General features: G+C 35.2%; 1 protein-coding gene across 3 annotated transcripts in view; it reads left to right on the forward strand.

Annotated features, from left to right (window-relative positions):
• MALRD1 (MAM and LDL receptor class A domain containing 1) overlaps positions 1-14,544 on the forward strand; it is a 600,846-nt gene that overhangs the window by 486,943 nt on the left and 99,359 nt on the right. For all 3 annotated transcript variants that reach the window (XM_042230497.1, XM_060397269.1, XM_042230498.1), the window contains 2 exons: positions 511-636; positions 8,184-8,250. In XM_042230497.1, the coding sequence (XP_042086431.1) occupies positions 511-636; positions 8,184-8,250 (193 nt within the window). The remainder of the gene's footprint in view (positions 1-510; positions 637-8,183; positions 8,251-14,544) is intronic.

Raw genomic sequence — 14,544 nt, forward strand, 5'->3', positions numbered from 1 at the left:
ACATTTATAATATCATATAAGAAAAGAATTGCCAGTTCAGTTTCGATGCAGGACCCAGGATGCTTGGGGCTGGTGCACTGGGACGACCCAGAGGGATGGTACGGGGAGGGAGGTGGGAGGGGGTTCAGGATTGGGAACATGTGTACACCCGAGGTGGATTCATGTTGATGTATGGCAAAACCAATACAATATTGTAGAGTAATTAACTTCCAATTAAAATAAATAAATTTAAAGAATAAAATAAAAATAAGGCTAGAACAAGGAACTCTGATCAGTATTATGCGGCAGCCCAGAGGTGAGGGGAGTGTGAGGGAGAATGGATACAGGAATACAGACGGCTGAGTCTGTGCTGTTCACCTGTTACTACCATAATCGACTGGACTCCAATACAGAATAGATTCTTAAAAATTTTTAAATAATAAGGCTTGAGAAATGAAGGATAAAGCAAATTGGCTTATATTATTAGAAGAAATACATTTTTTAAGTGATTATTATTGTTGTTTTCTTCAGCCGACAAGAGCTGTTCTCATGGAGATTTGACCTGCTCCTCTTCTAACAGCTGTATCCCAGTGCACAAGCGCTGTGATGGTTTTGCTGACTGCATGGATTTCCAACCTGATGAATCCAGCTGCTTAGGTAACTACCCATTGAAATATTCTTTGCAATATGAGTCAGTAACTTCACCTGTGCACAATAAAAATATTGAAACTTGAAATTCTAAATAACAGCAAACAGAATAATTACATTTCTGTTATTGGCTTAGTGGCAGGAGGAATGTTAATGTTATTTTGCTACATTTATAGAAATTTACAATATATAATACAATGAACTCATGCATACTCTATTTTAAAATGTTCACAAAATAAAAATCAAACAATTTTAATTTAATATAACTTACATTATTGGCATTTAATAATCTCCTCTTAGCAAATTGCTACTTTCTATAATAACCCTACATAATCTAATCTTATATAACACCTACATAATCTAATATGTTATTAATATTTTTAATTGTGCATTTTGCTCACCTCTTCCTAAGAACTCCCTATTTGCATGATCTAGTCATGCTTAAAAGTCAATTTATGAAACTTTAGACTAGCTGTTAAAGATTTTTCTTTCTTCTGACCCCAGAATATTTATAAGAGCTGATAATATGTTTTTGTGATTATACTTTCATCAAAACTGCTTTAATAGCCTCTAATTTGTTGTAGCACATTGTTAACATCTCTCCTGAGTAATTGAATTTTTATTTCATGCAGGGATATGTAAAATAAAAGATAGAGGCAATGTAAATGTCACAAATAAAAGATAATATGAACTGGTGATAAAAGATAATATTCAATCACATTTTATAAATAAACTAGGGATATTTCATATTAAAACTATGACAGAATATATTCTTTGTATCTTTCAAGATAGAAAAACATTATGAGATAAGCAACAAAGGCAAGATATTTAAAATCAAATCATAGTTCAAAAATATTTTTTATGCTGCTAAAAATGAGTTCTTGCACAGCACTGAATTTTAGGAGCACAAAGGGAAATCAAGAAGTGGGCAAATCTGATCCCATAAAATATGCAAAGATGAATGCTCTTTGACTTTATGTCTCTATTAGGCATGCTTATACATCAGATCAGATATCCAAAAGGACGTGTTCTTACTTTGAAGAGAGATCTTACTCTAAGAATGGTATTAATGAAATAAGTGCATTCTTTGGAGAAGGAAATGGCAATCCACTCCAGTACTATTGCCTGGAAAATCCCACAGACAGAGGAGCTGGTAGGCTACAGTCTATGGGGTCACAAAGAGTCAGACACGACTGAGCAACTTCCTTTGAACTTATGAAGATACAGCACTTATGTCCAGTACTCATATTTATCTATATAAAACTGGGATTTTTTTCAAGATAGTCCTATCTGAGAACAAGTATGTTGCAACATGTTGCAGTTCACTGTCTACTTTGACATATTCTGTCTTTTAAAATGTGGTCAGAAAAACAGAAGACCTGTCATTCATACTGTATGATGGACGATCTGTAGATAATATTATAGTACACATTTTTGTGGCCTGTCATTTCAGTCACTCAACAATTCACTTCGTTCATTTACAAAGAATAGGTCATATTGCCACAGCTGTTGGGTAAGAATGAAATACAGAACTAGTGAAACAGTTTTCATAAAAAAAGATCCATATTATCTATTCCTTTATTTATATTTTTATGCCTTTTAGTTTGTCAATCAAATATGATAAAGTTATGTTTCTGTTTTTAAGAATGCCTTTATACCTCATCAATGCTAAAATGTGTCTATGCATATTATACCTTCCTCTTTTCAAACATCATATTATCTTAAGGTCAGCGTTTTGCAGACTTTTATGAGCCCAATCTTACAGCATCCAATAATTCTCCCAGTGGTCACACAACAGATGGTGAGCAGCTGGTCTCCCCTCACCTCAAGGTTTAAGTCATTAACCAAAACATCAAGCTCAGGCACTGCAGGAGTGTTGCAGGTTAAGTATATTTCAATGAGTCCTATTTGTTCTCAAGTTACCCTAAAAAGGAATATTATTTTCAAGTTTTGCTTGTTAGGCAACAGAAAATTATTAAACAGAATATGTCTCAGTTAATTTACATTGGAAGTCTTTTTTCAGTCATTTGCAGTAGTAGAGTTAATAAAGATTATGTTAAAGTGATACTGTAATTGTGATCATCATTATTTAAAGGAGAATTAGGGAAAGGCACACAAAATGTACAGTTATCAGATGAGATAGTATTAATTTAATATTTGAACAACAATAATAATATAGCTTAATAAAGTTTCAGAGCTTCTAAAAACCAAACCAAAAGATATCACAAAAACGTCTCATACAAGTACTTGTGAAGCTTTTTCAAGTTTCTGAAATGCAGTTTATCCCCCCTGCTGTCCCTGAGCTGGGATTTCAAGACAAAGAAAAGTCTCTGCCCACTAGGAATTTAGTTTGCTGCACAATTTTCTGGTGAACTCTTATAATCTATAGAGCTTCTGAAACTATATACAGTGTACTGTATATATGTATGTTTAACCCATGGCAGTGCCTAAATACCACATAATATCAAGAAACACAACAGGTAATAGAAATTCTGAACTGAATAGCAAATTATTTGACATTTTTAGACTAACAGGGTTTAGAACTAGAGGACCAAAATTTAAACATCTTGGTGTTCCCTTGCTGTTAACTTAAGCAAATTATACTATTAACCAGTTTCTTCCTCTGCTAAAAAAAAAAAAAAGAAGAAGAAGAAGATAAATATGGAATATAGGGATATACCACTTAATGCTATGAGGAATAAATGAAGTAACATCAGTAAAATTCTTGGGACTCTTGCTGTATGTCTCTGATAGAGCAGGTCTTCTGTAAATGGTAGTGAGATGGTGGTCATGATGATAGAAGGAAAATAAGAGAATTTGGAGAGAACAGTGGTAATATAAATTAAGTTCCATGGTAAACTCAAAGAACCCCCTAATAGGACTTCCCTTGTGGTCCAGTGGCCAAGACTCCATGCTCCCAAAGCAGAGGACTCAGGTTTGATTCCTGGTTGGGGAACTAGATCCCACATGCCCCAATTAAGGATCTGGCATGCCGCAACGAAGATTGAAGATCCTGCGTGTGGCAACTAATACCCAGGAGAGCCAAATAAATAAATAAATTGTATCATTTTAAAAAAGAGAACACCACATATAGAGAAATGGATGAGAACAATCATTTAATACTTTATTCATACCACTCACTGCTATAAAAATGTCCAGTTCAGTCGCTCACTCGTGTCCAACTCTTTGTGATCCCATGGACTACAATACACCAGGCTTCTCTGTCCATCACCAACTCCTGGAGTTCACTTGAACTCATGTCCATTGAGTCAGTGATGGCATCCAACCATCTCATCCTCTGTCGTCCTGTTCTCCTCCTGCCCTCAATCTTTCCCAGCATCAGGGTCCTTTCCAATGAGTCAGTTCTTTGCATCAGTTGGCCCAAGTATTGGAACTTCAGATATCAGTCATTCCAAATTTATCTTCCCAGAAGTCCTATAAAAGAAGATCATCTTCATTTTAAACATGAAGAACTTTATACCCAACCCAACAACAATACGTAAATCATTAAATAAGTCATGTATCACAGAGGGAAAACCAAGACTCACATGATTGTCAGTCTTCCTTATAGTCCACCATAGAACAGTCATCACTACTCTAGTAGTGGATAATAGTTTCCATGCAACTGAGAAGGGGAAAATATATATATATGAAATATAAATATAAATATATATGATTATATTATATATAAATATTATATAGAGTGAAAAGTGAAATTGAAAGTCGGTCATGTCTCACTCTTTGTGACCCCATGGGCTATACAGTCCATGGAATTCTCCAGGCCAGAATACTGGAGTGGGTCGCCAAGGAATCTTCCCAACCTAGGGATCAAACCCAGGTCTCCCACATGACAGGTGGATTCTCTACCAGCTGAGCCACCAGGGAAGCCCAAATATTGTATAAAGATATATAAGCATATTTTATAAATATATATGTGTAAAAATATTTTATATAAATATATATTTGTGTGTGTGCCTAATGCAGATTATTTAGATTTAAACTTAAAAGTTACTTTTGTTTTTATACTCATCACTTGTCCAACTTATATGTGTTTTCTGCTTATCTAAAGCCATACGTGAGAGTGAGACTGAATGTGAATCCTTTCCAGAATGGTATTTCCACATAGTTAATAGTGAGTTGTATAGGCTTCCAGACACATGGTTATGATAAACAATTCAAGAGGGTACAAGGCAGTGAGATATTTGTGTTGCTAATTCTAACATACAGCTTATGGATTTCTAGCTCCCAACTATTCATTTATCTACTAAATATTTTTTGTATCTTCATTACTATCTGGTGTCCATGTCTTTCCCCATTTCATTCTCTGCTCTCTGCTGTAAATTGTTTTGCATAAATTAAAGATGAAAATGCTTGTACTGTTTCTGCCCATTATCTTTATAAAGAACTTGGTTTTAAGGCCAAAACTTAGAAAAACTTTTTCACAGAGATAATCTAGAAATCTTTGTTCACCCAGACACTGGGATTCACTCTTTATTGCAGCCGATGCCTGTGTTCTTTCTGCTGTGCTCCACTCTCTTGTGTAAGAAAATATATAATTAGATTCCCACAAAATCATTCTGATGTAAAGCAAGCATCAAAGCAAATTTTAATAACTCTAGAAAAAAAATCTGCGGCTGTGTATTATATTTTGACACTGTGGAGTGTCAGACATTCTATTTTTTTTATTATTAAAACACAGCTCTTACTTGAGGAAGATTAAAATTGTACCTAAGACAAAAAAATAATAAAATGGCTAATCTAACAAGGTATGTATCTATTTATTCTCTATCAAATTCATAGAGTATTTTTAGTCAGACTAGCTAATTTCTTATTTATGAAGGAAATTTCACATCTGCTCTGTTCAGTCAAGTGTGCCGTCAATGCCTGAGGGGGGCATCTCTTTATGCTCATTTCCAGCCCTGCACTTTCCTCTTGAAGTTACACAGGAGGATTTGGGGAAAGCAAGACAGGAAATATACCCCTAGAAAAGCAAAACACTGCAAAGTTTTGAAATGAAATATATACAAAACACATGGTATATTTCAAGTTTGTTCCCAGAATGAAGCCTTTCTTCTTCCCTGTTTTCCTCTTTTCTGATGCCTCTACCAGCCCCTTCTGAACTTTCAGTGACTGACTTGACAATCTGACTCTTTAGACTCATGGTTTCCTTCAATGGATAATACCTACATAATGTCTCTATTTCTCCTCTTTACTTTTCTGCTATGCCTCATGAAAATCAACCTTCCTCTGCCCAAGTAAATGATTTCTCTATCTGTGTTAATATTTCACCTTTCTTCAGACCTAAAAATCTGCCCACTGAATACTTCCATTTGGATGTCCCTTAGGCACCTAAAATACAGCATCATTGTTCCCTTTAAAATCTTCCTTCCCCATAAATTCCACAACTCAAGGAATCAAGGCATTAATTAATAAGTAGCCCAGTCAGAAATCTAAATATCATCCTTGACTTTCCCAAAATGTTTCAGTCCCAATATTTAAATATCTCATAAATTCCCAGAACTCTGAATGTTCCCATTCCATCTCTTTCATTCAGGCATTCCTGGGTGGTGACATACACCCAGATTTTTTGCCTTTGCCCTTCTGTTGACTGTAAACTCTGTAGCCAGAATTATCTTTCTAAAGCATAAGCCATACCACTTCCCTTCTTAAGAGCGTAGCTTCCTAGGATAAAGTTTAAACTCACTGAGCCCAGATGATCTGGTCCCTGTGTGTCTATGACCTTCTCTCATAATTTGTATTATCAACAACCCAGTCTGGTGGAACATCCCTCAGTTTCTCAAATACATCACAATCTTTTCTCATACCTTTGTGTCTTTATGTTTACCTTAACACACACACATAGACACACAAACAGACACAGACACAGACACAGACACACACACACACACACACACACACACACACACACACACACACACACACACACACACACACACACACACACACACACACACACCCCTATCCAAATAAAGCTCTTCTGGAGCTTTTCCTTATTGGTCAAATTTTACTTAGGTTCTCTCCTTGGTGTCCCCATTACCCTTGTTACATTTATTACAAAGTAGATTACTTTTAATGCCATATTTTAATTCCCTAGTAACTTTTTACATCCTCTATGAAGCTGGAAGGTCAATGAGAGCAGAGGCTGTGCCTATATCATTTTTAGATCAACATTTCTCAAACACATATTATGATCCTGATGTTCTATTAACATTCTCAACAGCCCTACGAGATAGGTACTATTATTAACCCTGTTTAACAGAGAGAAACCTGAGGCACAGAGAGACTAACTACCTTGCTCTGAATCACACAGCTAATAGACTGAGCTGAGATTTCAACTCAGGTGGTCTGGCTCCAGTACCCTCAGCCTTAACAGCTATGAAGCTTCCTATATTATTTATCATTCCATATCCAATGCCTAGCCAAGTGCCAGACACAGAATACGGGCTCAAAATAGATGTGTGGATTACACATTAAAAGCAGTGTAGTCTTCTCAACTACTGGAGTTATGATAGCCTAATCAGAGAAGAATTGTCTCCTATAAGAAAGGAGGTATGAAGGAGCCAAAAAGAGTAGAGAGGGGGTTACGTGAGTAGGGAAATTGGCAAGTTTCAATGGATCGGGATCGTGTAGTGACAATACAAGGAGACACTGTAAAGGAAAGAGCTGAAATCACTAATCACTTCTTTTTTATTGGAGTATAATTGCTTTACACTGTCGTGTTAGTTTCTGCTGGACAGCAATCTGAATCAGCTGTTATGCATACATGTATCCCCTCCCTCTTGAGTCTTCCACCCCCAGCCCCTATCCCACCCTCTAGGTTATCACAGAGCACACCCAGCTAAAGCTCTGCTATACAGCAGCCTCCCACTAGCTACTTGTCTTCCACATTGTAGTGTACTGGGGAGAGCAACACTAGCCACTTCTACAGGCATGACTGCATGAAACTATTTAGCTTCTTTTTAACTTATAAACAAACCATCTTTGAAAATAAATGTTCATGCTAACCTAGAACTCAGGAATGATACAAACAGCAAAATAAGCAGGTTCAGGGCGGTGAGGATCCATTTGAGCTGTGTTGACGTCTGTCACAAACATGGAGGGTAGGACAAAATTCTGCGTACAAGTGACATTTTATCAGAATGACAGTCACCTATGTGAAGCATTTATCTGCCATGATATAGTGACTGGTGTGTGAAACTGAAGAAATGTTTCAGTAAAGAAAACGTTTCAGTATAATCACAAAGATGTCATACAGACCTTCTAAATAAGTAGATTGTACCTAATCTATGGGGAAAGAAAGTCTTAGGACCAAGCACTGGGCATGTATAAGGAATGAACACATCCAGAGCAGTGGGGAGCACTGAACAAATTTGGGTGTACAGGAAAGTAGCCTAAACAAATTCCTGTGCTTTTAGCAAGTAGGAAGCAATTTATTCTCCATGATTAGATTTAATGTCTTGATTAATAGTAATATGTCTTCCTTCTTCCTGGTAATATTTATAATTAACTGTGGGTTTTGGGTTACTTCTTTTTAGAGTGTCCAAGAGGTTACTGCAGAAATGGTGGGACTTGTATGGTGGAGAAAAACGGTCCATTGTGTCGGTAAGAATAATTGCCTTTTTAAATTTTTTTAAACATTTATTTCATCTTGTTTTTCTTGAGGCTGATCTAAGAGAACATAATCAACATGTTATTAAGGTAAAAACAGTGAATAATGGCAGTATTAATATTTGTCCATTTGAGTGTGAGAAAGGAATATTTGATATTTAGGAAAATATCAATGATGTCACATGATTTTATATCTCTCAGCATTCATTTTATATTGTATGGGATATATAGTTTTAATAATATTCATTATTTCTTGTTTTTAATTTTTGTATCAGATTATAAAAAGATTTCATATAGATATCATCTTATTTCAGATAAACTTAATGTCTGTATTTCCTATCTCCCTTTTTATTTCATGTTCTATATTTTTCTTTTCTAACAAGACAGGAATAAAATTAATTCATAAGTAAAACCTTTTTCTGGTTTATTCAATGGATGTTTATGAGTAGATAAAGTTAAGGTACAGATAAGGAATATATTTACATAGTTAAAGCAAAAATATTCAGAAAGAGTTCTTGTGATTTCTTCTGGGAATTATTTATATTGCCTATCAAAGATGGCTTAAACTTTTGTCTCTCACCCTTTAGGGAATATCATTGAAAACAGTTTCATAAATTCTAAAGGAAATGATGCATATTCCATTATATTTGTGTTTATGATTTTTTATTCTAACAGACCCGTGTATATATTACTTTGCTTATTAGAGAAATGGTTTCAAGTTGACACTCAAGTCATAACATAGCACACAAAAGTATTAATATCTGGAAAAACTCATTAATAGTTGTTTAAACTCTTCTATCCTTCTGAGTCAACACTCATATTTTAGAAAAATTCATTTATCACTTTAAAAGACAGCAAACACATCTACCAAGGAGAACAACAAAAATTTTTATGATGAAATACTACACTATTTTAACATTGTTGAAACAGAAATATTAATGTGTTTCTCAAAGCTTTTGGCTCTCAAATTCACTACATAATTTAACTCACAACATCTTAGCAAAATTATACTTTTCCCTGTATCAGTTTCCATGGAAATTAGCTTTCTACAAACTATGACTTCATGGAAATACAGGATACATATTACTAATTTCTAAAAATCTTGTGGAAGAAACTGAGAAAGATGGCATAAATATTTATTGAACATCAGCTGAGTGGGTAATGTTTAGTATCAACTGTTTACAATAAGGAGGTTCCAGTTTTTCTCTTTTCTAACCCTGATGGTTAGACAAAAGCTCCCAACTGTAGTTAGTCTCAGCTGAGCAAGCAAAGAGTTTTGCGTTCTTGGCAACATCCTCGGGTGCTTAAATAAACTTTAAAATTTGAAATCCAGATGGTGATGTTTGAAACTTGTTTCTCTCAAGTGAGGAAACTCTGATGTGGGGGGAAAAGATATGACAAGAGAATTGAGAGAGAGCTAGACTAAAGAAAGAAATTAAGGCAGCAAAATGTATTGAGTTGGCCCAAAACTTTGTTCGGATTTTTCACAAGATCTTACGGAAAAAACCCGCATGGAGTTTTTGGTCAATGCAATATAAAGGAATTCACTGACTGGAAAGCCAATGAAATATTTTACTATGTTACTTTGCATAATAAATAATACTTTTCAAATAGCTAGCTAACTGTAATTACCATCAATATAAACAACTGGTCCGAGGGCTCTCTGCTCCATAGGGGTGAAAAATATGACTTTTAAACATTTTTCTCGTAGTATAATATGGTAGCCTTTTCATTCAAATTTTTATTTCTTTAAATGGTGAACTGCAGAAGAGACATGTGTATTGTAATAAAGTTTTTTAAAAGCATAGAATAGTGTATGAAGCAAAAGTAGAAATCCCAATACCTAAATTCTCCTCTTGAGTAGTATGGGTTATATCCACATGGCTTTCTTTTCACACACACACACACACAAGCACACATTTATTTCTTACAGAAATGTGAATTACACTTTACAATACACGATGTACTGTGTATGTGTGTTTTCTTTATGTTTCTTCATGAAAGGCCATGCTGTTCTTCCGCATCCGTCAGCATAGCTCTAGATCTACCACTTACTGGTTGTGTATTATTGGGTGAATCTGCTAATCTGACTGTGTTTCAGCTCTTCTTTGTTAAAATGGAGAAAATAAGTGCACTCATAGAGCCTCCTAGAGCCGTTAAGAGATTTAAAGGGGTTAATATACGTAAGACATTCTGCAAAAAGCCTGACACATAAGACGTTATAGGAATGCTCCCCATTATTATTACTATGCCACTATTTTATACTGTGTAGTGTATAGTATTCAATATATGGGCTTGTCATCATTTAATTAACCCCATTAATCCTATTACTGGTTGTTTTGTTCTTAAACATTTTGTTTCACAGTTATATTGCAATACCCGTCCTTTGACTTGTTCTTGTACATTTCCTTATTTTAAGCATAATGTGTCTTTCTGTAATGCCAAATAACAAAGTAAATTATTTCTAATGGCACTTAGTGTCGATTCATTTCCAGTTAAATTTAGCATCCAGTTCATTTGTCACATACAGATATTCATTTTTGGATATAAGGTTAAATGAAGACAGCTTTAGAATACAGTTTTAGAGTAACTCTAGGGTACTTTGGAAAGGTGTTGGCTTTATATCAAGCCCTATTCTCTCATTCCCAAGAGTGGGAATTCATTGTCATTCTTATCCAAACAAATAAGGACAGAAGTCCAAAGCCCATCTCTCATTCAGGCCACTGTGGATACAAGAATTTCATGGTTTCCTGAAGGAAACTTGTCAGAAAAGCCTTTGAACTTCCTCTTAGAATCTGTGAGAAAAGACCTTCAGGCTTAGTCTACAATCCCAGAGGAAAGAGACTTTATAAGGTCATTCATATTGCTAGGAGCTTGTAATTATTCACAAGAGTAGAAGCTACAAGGTGAATCATGGTTTCCCATTACTTGAGAAACACTAATAGCTTGGCATGTTCAATGACTTAGGAAGCAAACCATGAGCCAAAAGATTCTTCACCTGAGGAGGCTTGATTATTATATTATTTCAATATACTAGCATGTTTATTAGAAAAAAGAGTGAGCTATGTAATATAAATTCCAAGTTAATATGGAGGGCAGGAAAGAAGTTACAAGAAAGAAAAGAAAATCAAGTTAGCCAGGCTAAGAAAGAGAAATAGGAAACAGCATTAAATTTAAAGTACTTATACAATTACATACATATACATAAGTTTACTATATACATATTTATTTCATATATATTTTTATTGTATAAACATTATATGTTATATTTTTATTTCACATATATTTAATTTTAAACAAAAATATATTTAGAAGATGAACTGAAAAAAGGCAGGAAAAAAACGATTTGACAAATGAGTACAAAAATACACAGTGGTAACTTTAATATCAAAACCCCACAAAATTATAGTATAAGCACATTTTTAAAAGGTTATATTGCTAAATTAAAATGATACATTCTAAAAGTTACAAAAGACAAAAATCCCTATGAAGCCAACGACCTAGTAACAAAATACAGAAAGCAGCAGTTTCTAGATACCCAAAAGAAAAAAAAAGGATGACAAAAGAAAATAAACACCTTTTTGGAAATTTTGAATACCATTTCTAGGAAGCCCTTAGGTGAGAAACGCATTTTAACCTGGAATTTTAAAAGACAATAAAGATGATAATTTCTCTTTTCTCATCTTCTCTCCGTGTCAGCATGTGAGAGTGAATCACAGTTTTTCTTCATCTGCTTTCTGAGATATCACTGGCCATCACTCTCACTTTGCTCTACTAGTTCCTTCTCCTTCTTGTAATACTGGAGTGCTCCAATACTCAGGGCTTGAAAGCCTTCTCTTTTCTGCCTGCTTTCACTTACCATATGATCTCATCTAAGCTTGGGTTAATTTATCGACTTTGAATAGTGTATTAGCAGTTCAAACCTATCCTACCAAATTCCACATTCTTAAATTCAGCTGCCAAGAAGACATCAGACTTCATCTGGATATCTAATAGGCATCACAAATATAACATGTCCAAAAAGATCTTTTGCCTCAACAGGGCATCTTCTCTTTCTCCACGCTTTGCACACACTGTTACCTCTGCCTCAAGTTTTCTTTTTTTGCCTTATTTTCCCAAAGGATGCTTTTTAATACTTAAGATCCAATATAAATAGCTATTTTCTTTGGATATCCTTTCCCATACCAACCAAGTAAAATGACTCAATGCTCCTTCTATGCTCCTCTATTGACTCTATGTTATTTTACAAGTCTTTGTTTTACTTCATTATCTATTTAAAACCTATCCATCCTATTAAGAAATATATTTCCAATGTAATTTCATTTTTTAATGACCATCAAAATTTGCTTTTCCCAATTTTTATTAGTTTTGTATATAAGAATAAAATCGTAGTTATGATCACAGACAGTTTTAAAAAAATAAATTACATATTTGTTGCAGAAAAGTTTGAAAACAAAGCTTTGTGATATAAAAAAAGTTTGCAATATGAACAGTAAAAATCAGTTGGAAAGGAAAATCAAAATATTAGTTCAATGAGGAAAAGGAGCTATTAAAAATTCTAACCATTAAAGGCAAACTTCTTCATGTATATTTTGTTGGAAGATAATGTGTATCCAGGGCTTCCCTCATAGCTAAGTTGGTAAGGAAATGGCCTGCAATTCAGGCCACCTGGATTCAATTCCTGGGTCGGGAAGATCCCCTGGAGAAGGAAATGGCAACCCACTCCAGTATTCTTGCCTAGAGAATCCCCATAGACAGAAGAGCCTTTCAGGCTACAGTCCATGAGGTCGCCAAGAGTCAGACACAACTTAGAGACTAAACCACCACCAATGTATATCCAGTGATATTTACATTTCAATGACAACATTTGAAAAAGTGGTCTAAGAGTTTTATTTTTACTAGCCTGGAGAGTGTATAATTTGAAATTGCTTAAAGTTAAGATTAAAAAAATAATAATAACTTTGACTTAAAGGAAATTCAAAATTTTTCAAAAATTCTTTTAGAGAGTGTGGGCAAAAATTTTGAAGCCAAAATAGAAAATAAATGTCATGGTTTTTGTACCTTTTCATCAGATCAGTTCAGTCACTCAGTCATGTCTGACTCTTTGTGACCCCACGGACTGCAGCATCCCAAGCCTGTCCATCGCCAACTCCCAGAGTTTACTCAAACTCATGTCCATTGAGTCGGTGATGCCATCCAACCATCTCATTCTCTGTTGTCCCCTTCTCCTGCCTTCAATCTTTCCCAGCATCAGGGTCTTTTCCAATGAGTGAGTTCTTCGAATCAGGTGGCCAAAGTACTGGAGTTTCAGCTTCAGCATCAGTCCTTCCAATGAATATTCAGGACTGATCTCCTTTAGGATGGACTGGTTGGATCTCCTTGCAGTCCAAGGGACTCTCAAGAGTCTTCTCCAACACCACAGTTCAAAAGCATCAATTCTTTGGTGCTCAGCTTTCTTTATAGTCCAACTCTCACATCCATATATGACTACTAGAGCAACCATAGCCTTGACTAGACAGACCTTTATTGGCAAAGTAATGTCTCTGCTTTTTAATATGCTGTCTAGGTTGGTCATAACTCTTCTTCCAAGGAGCAGGTGTCTTAATTTCATGGCTGCAGTCACCATCTGCAGTGATTTTCGAGCCCCAAGAAATAGTCTCTCACGGTTTCCACTGTTTCCCCATCTATTTCCCATGAAGTGATGGCACCAGATGCCATGATCTTAGTTTTCTGAATGTTGAGCTTTAAGCCAGATTTTTCACTCTTCTCTTTCACTTTCATCAAGAGGCTCTTTAGTTGTTCTTCGCTTTCTGCCAAAGGGTTGTGTCATCTGCATATCTGAGGTTATTGATACTTCTCCTGGCAATCTTGATTCTAGCTTGTGCTTCATCCACCCCAGCGTTTCTCATGATGTACTCTGCATAGAAGTTAAATAAGCAGGGTGACAATATACAGCCTTGACCTACTCCTTTCCCTATTTGGAACCAGTCTGTCGTTCCATGTCCAGTTCTAACTGTTACTTCCTGACCTGCACACAGATTTCTCAAGTGGCAGGTCAGGTGGTCTGATGTTCCCATCTCTTTAAGAATTTTCCAGAGTTTGTTGTATATCTTTTCATGACTAGTACCAAATTCATACCTGATGTTATAAGAGCTATTTGTGTAATATACTGAATGAAGGATGAACAAATGGATATACATGCAAAGTTCTGGAGTTTCAATTAAAAAATATCAATACTTTTAAATATGTTCTTAAGTTATTGAGGTGAGCATATATAGTCAAATCGCT

Source organism: Ovis aries, chromosome 13 (genome assembly GCF_016772045.2).
Source record: "Ovis aries strain OAR_USU_Benz2616 breed Rambouillet chromosome 13, ARS-UI_Ramb_v3.0, whole genome shotgun sequence".
NCBI classification, from domain to species: domain Eukaryota; kingdom Metazoa; phylum Chordata; class Mammalia; order Artiodactyla; family Bovidae; genus Ovis; species Ovis aries.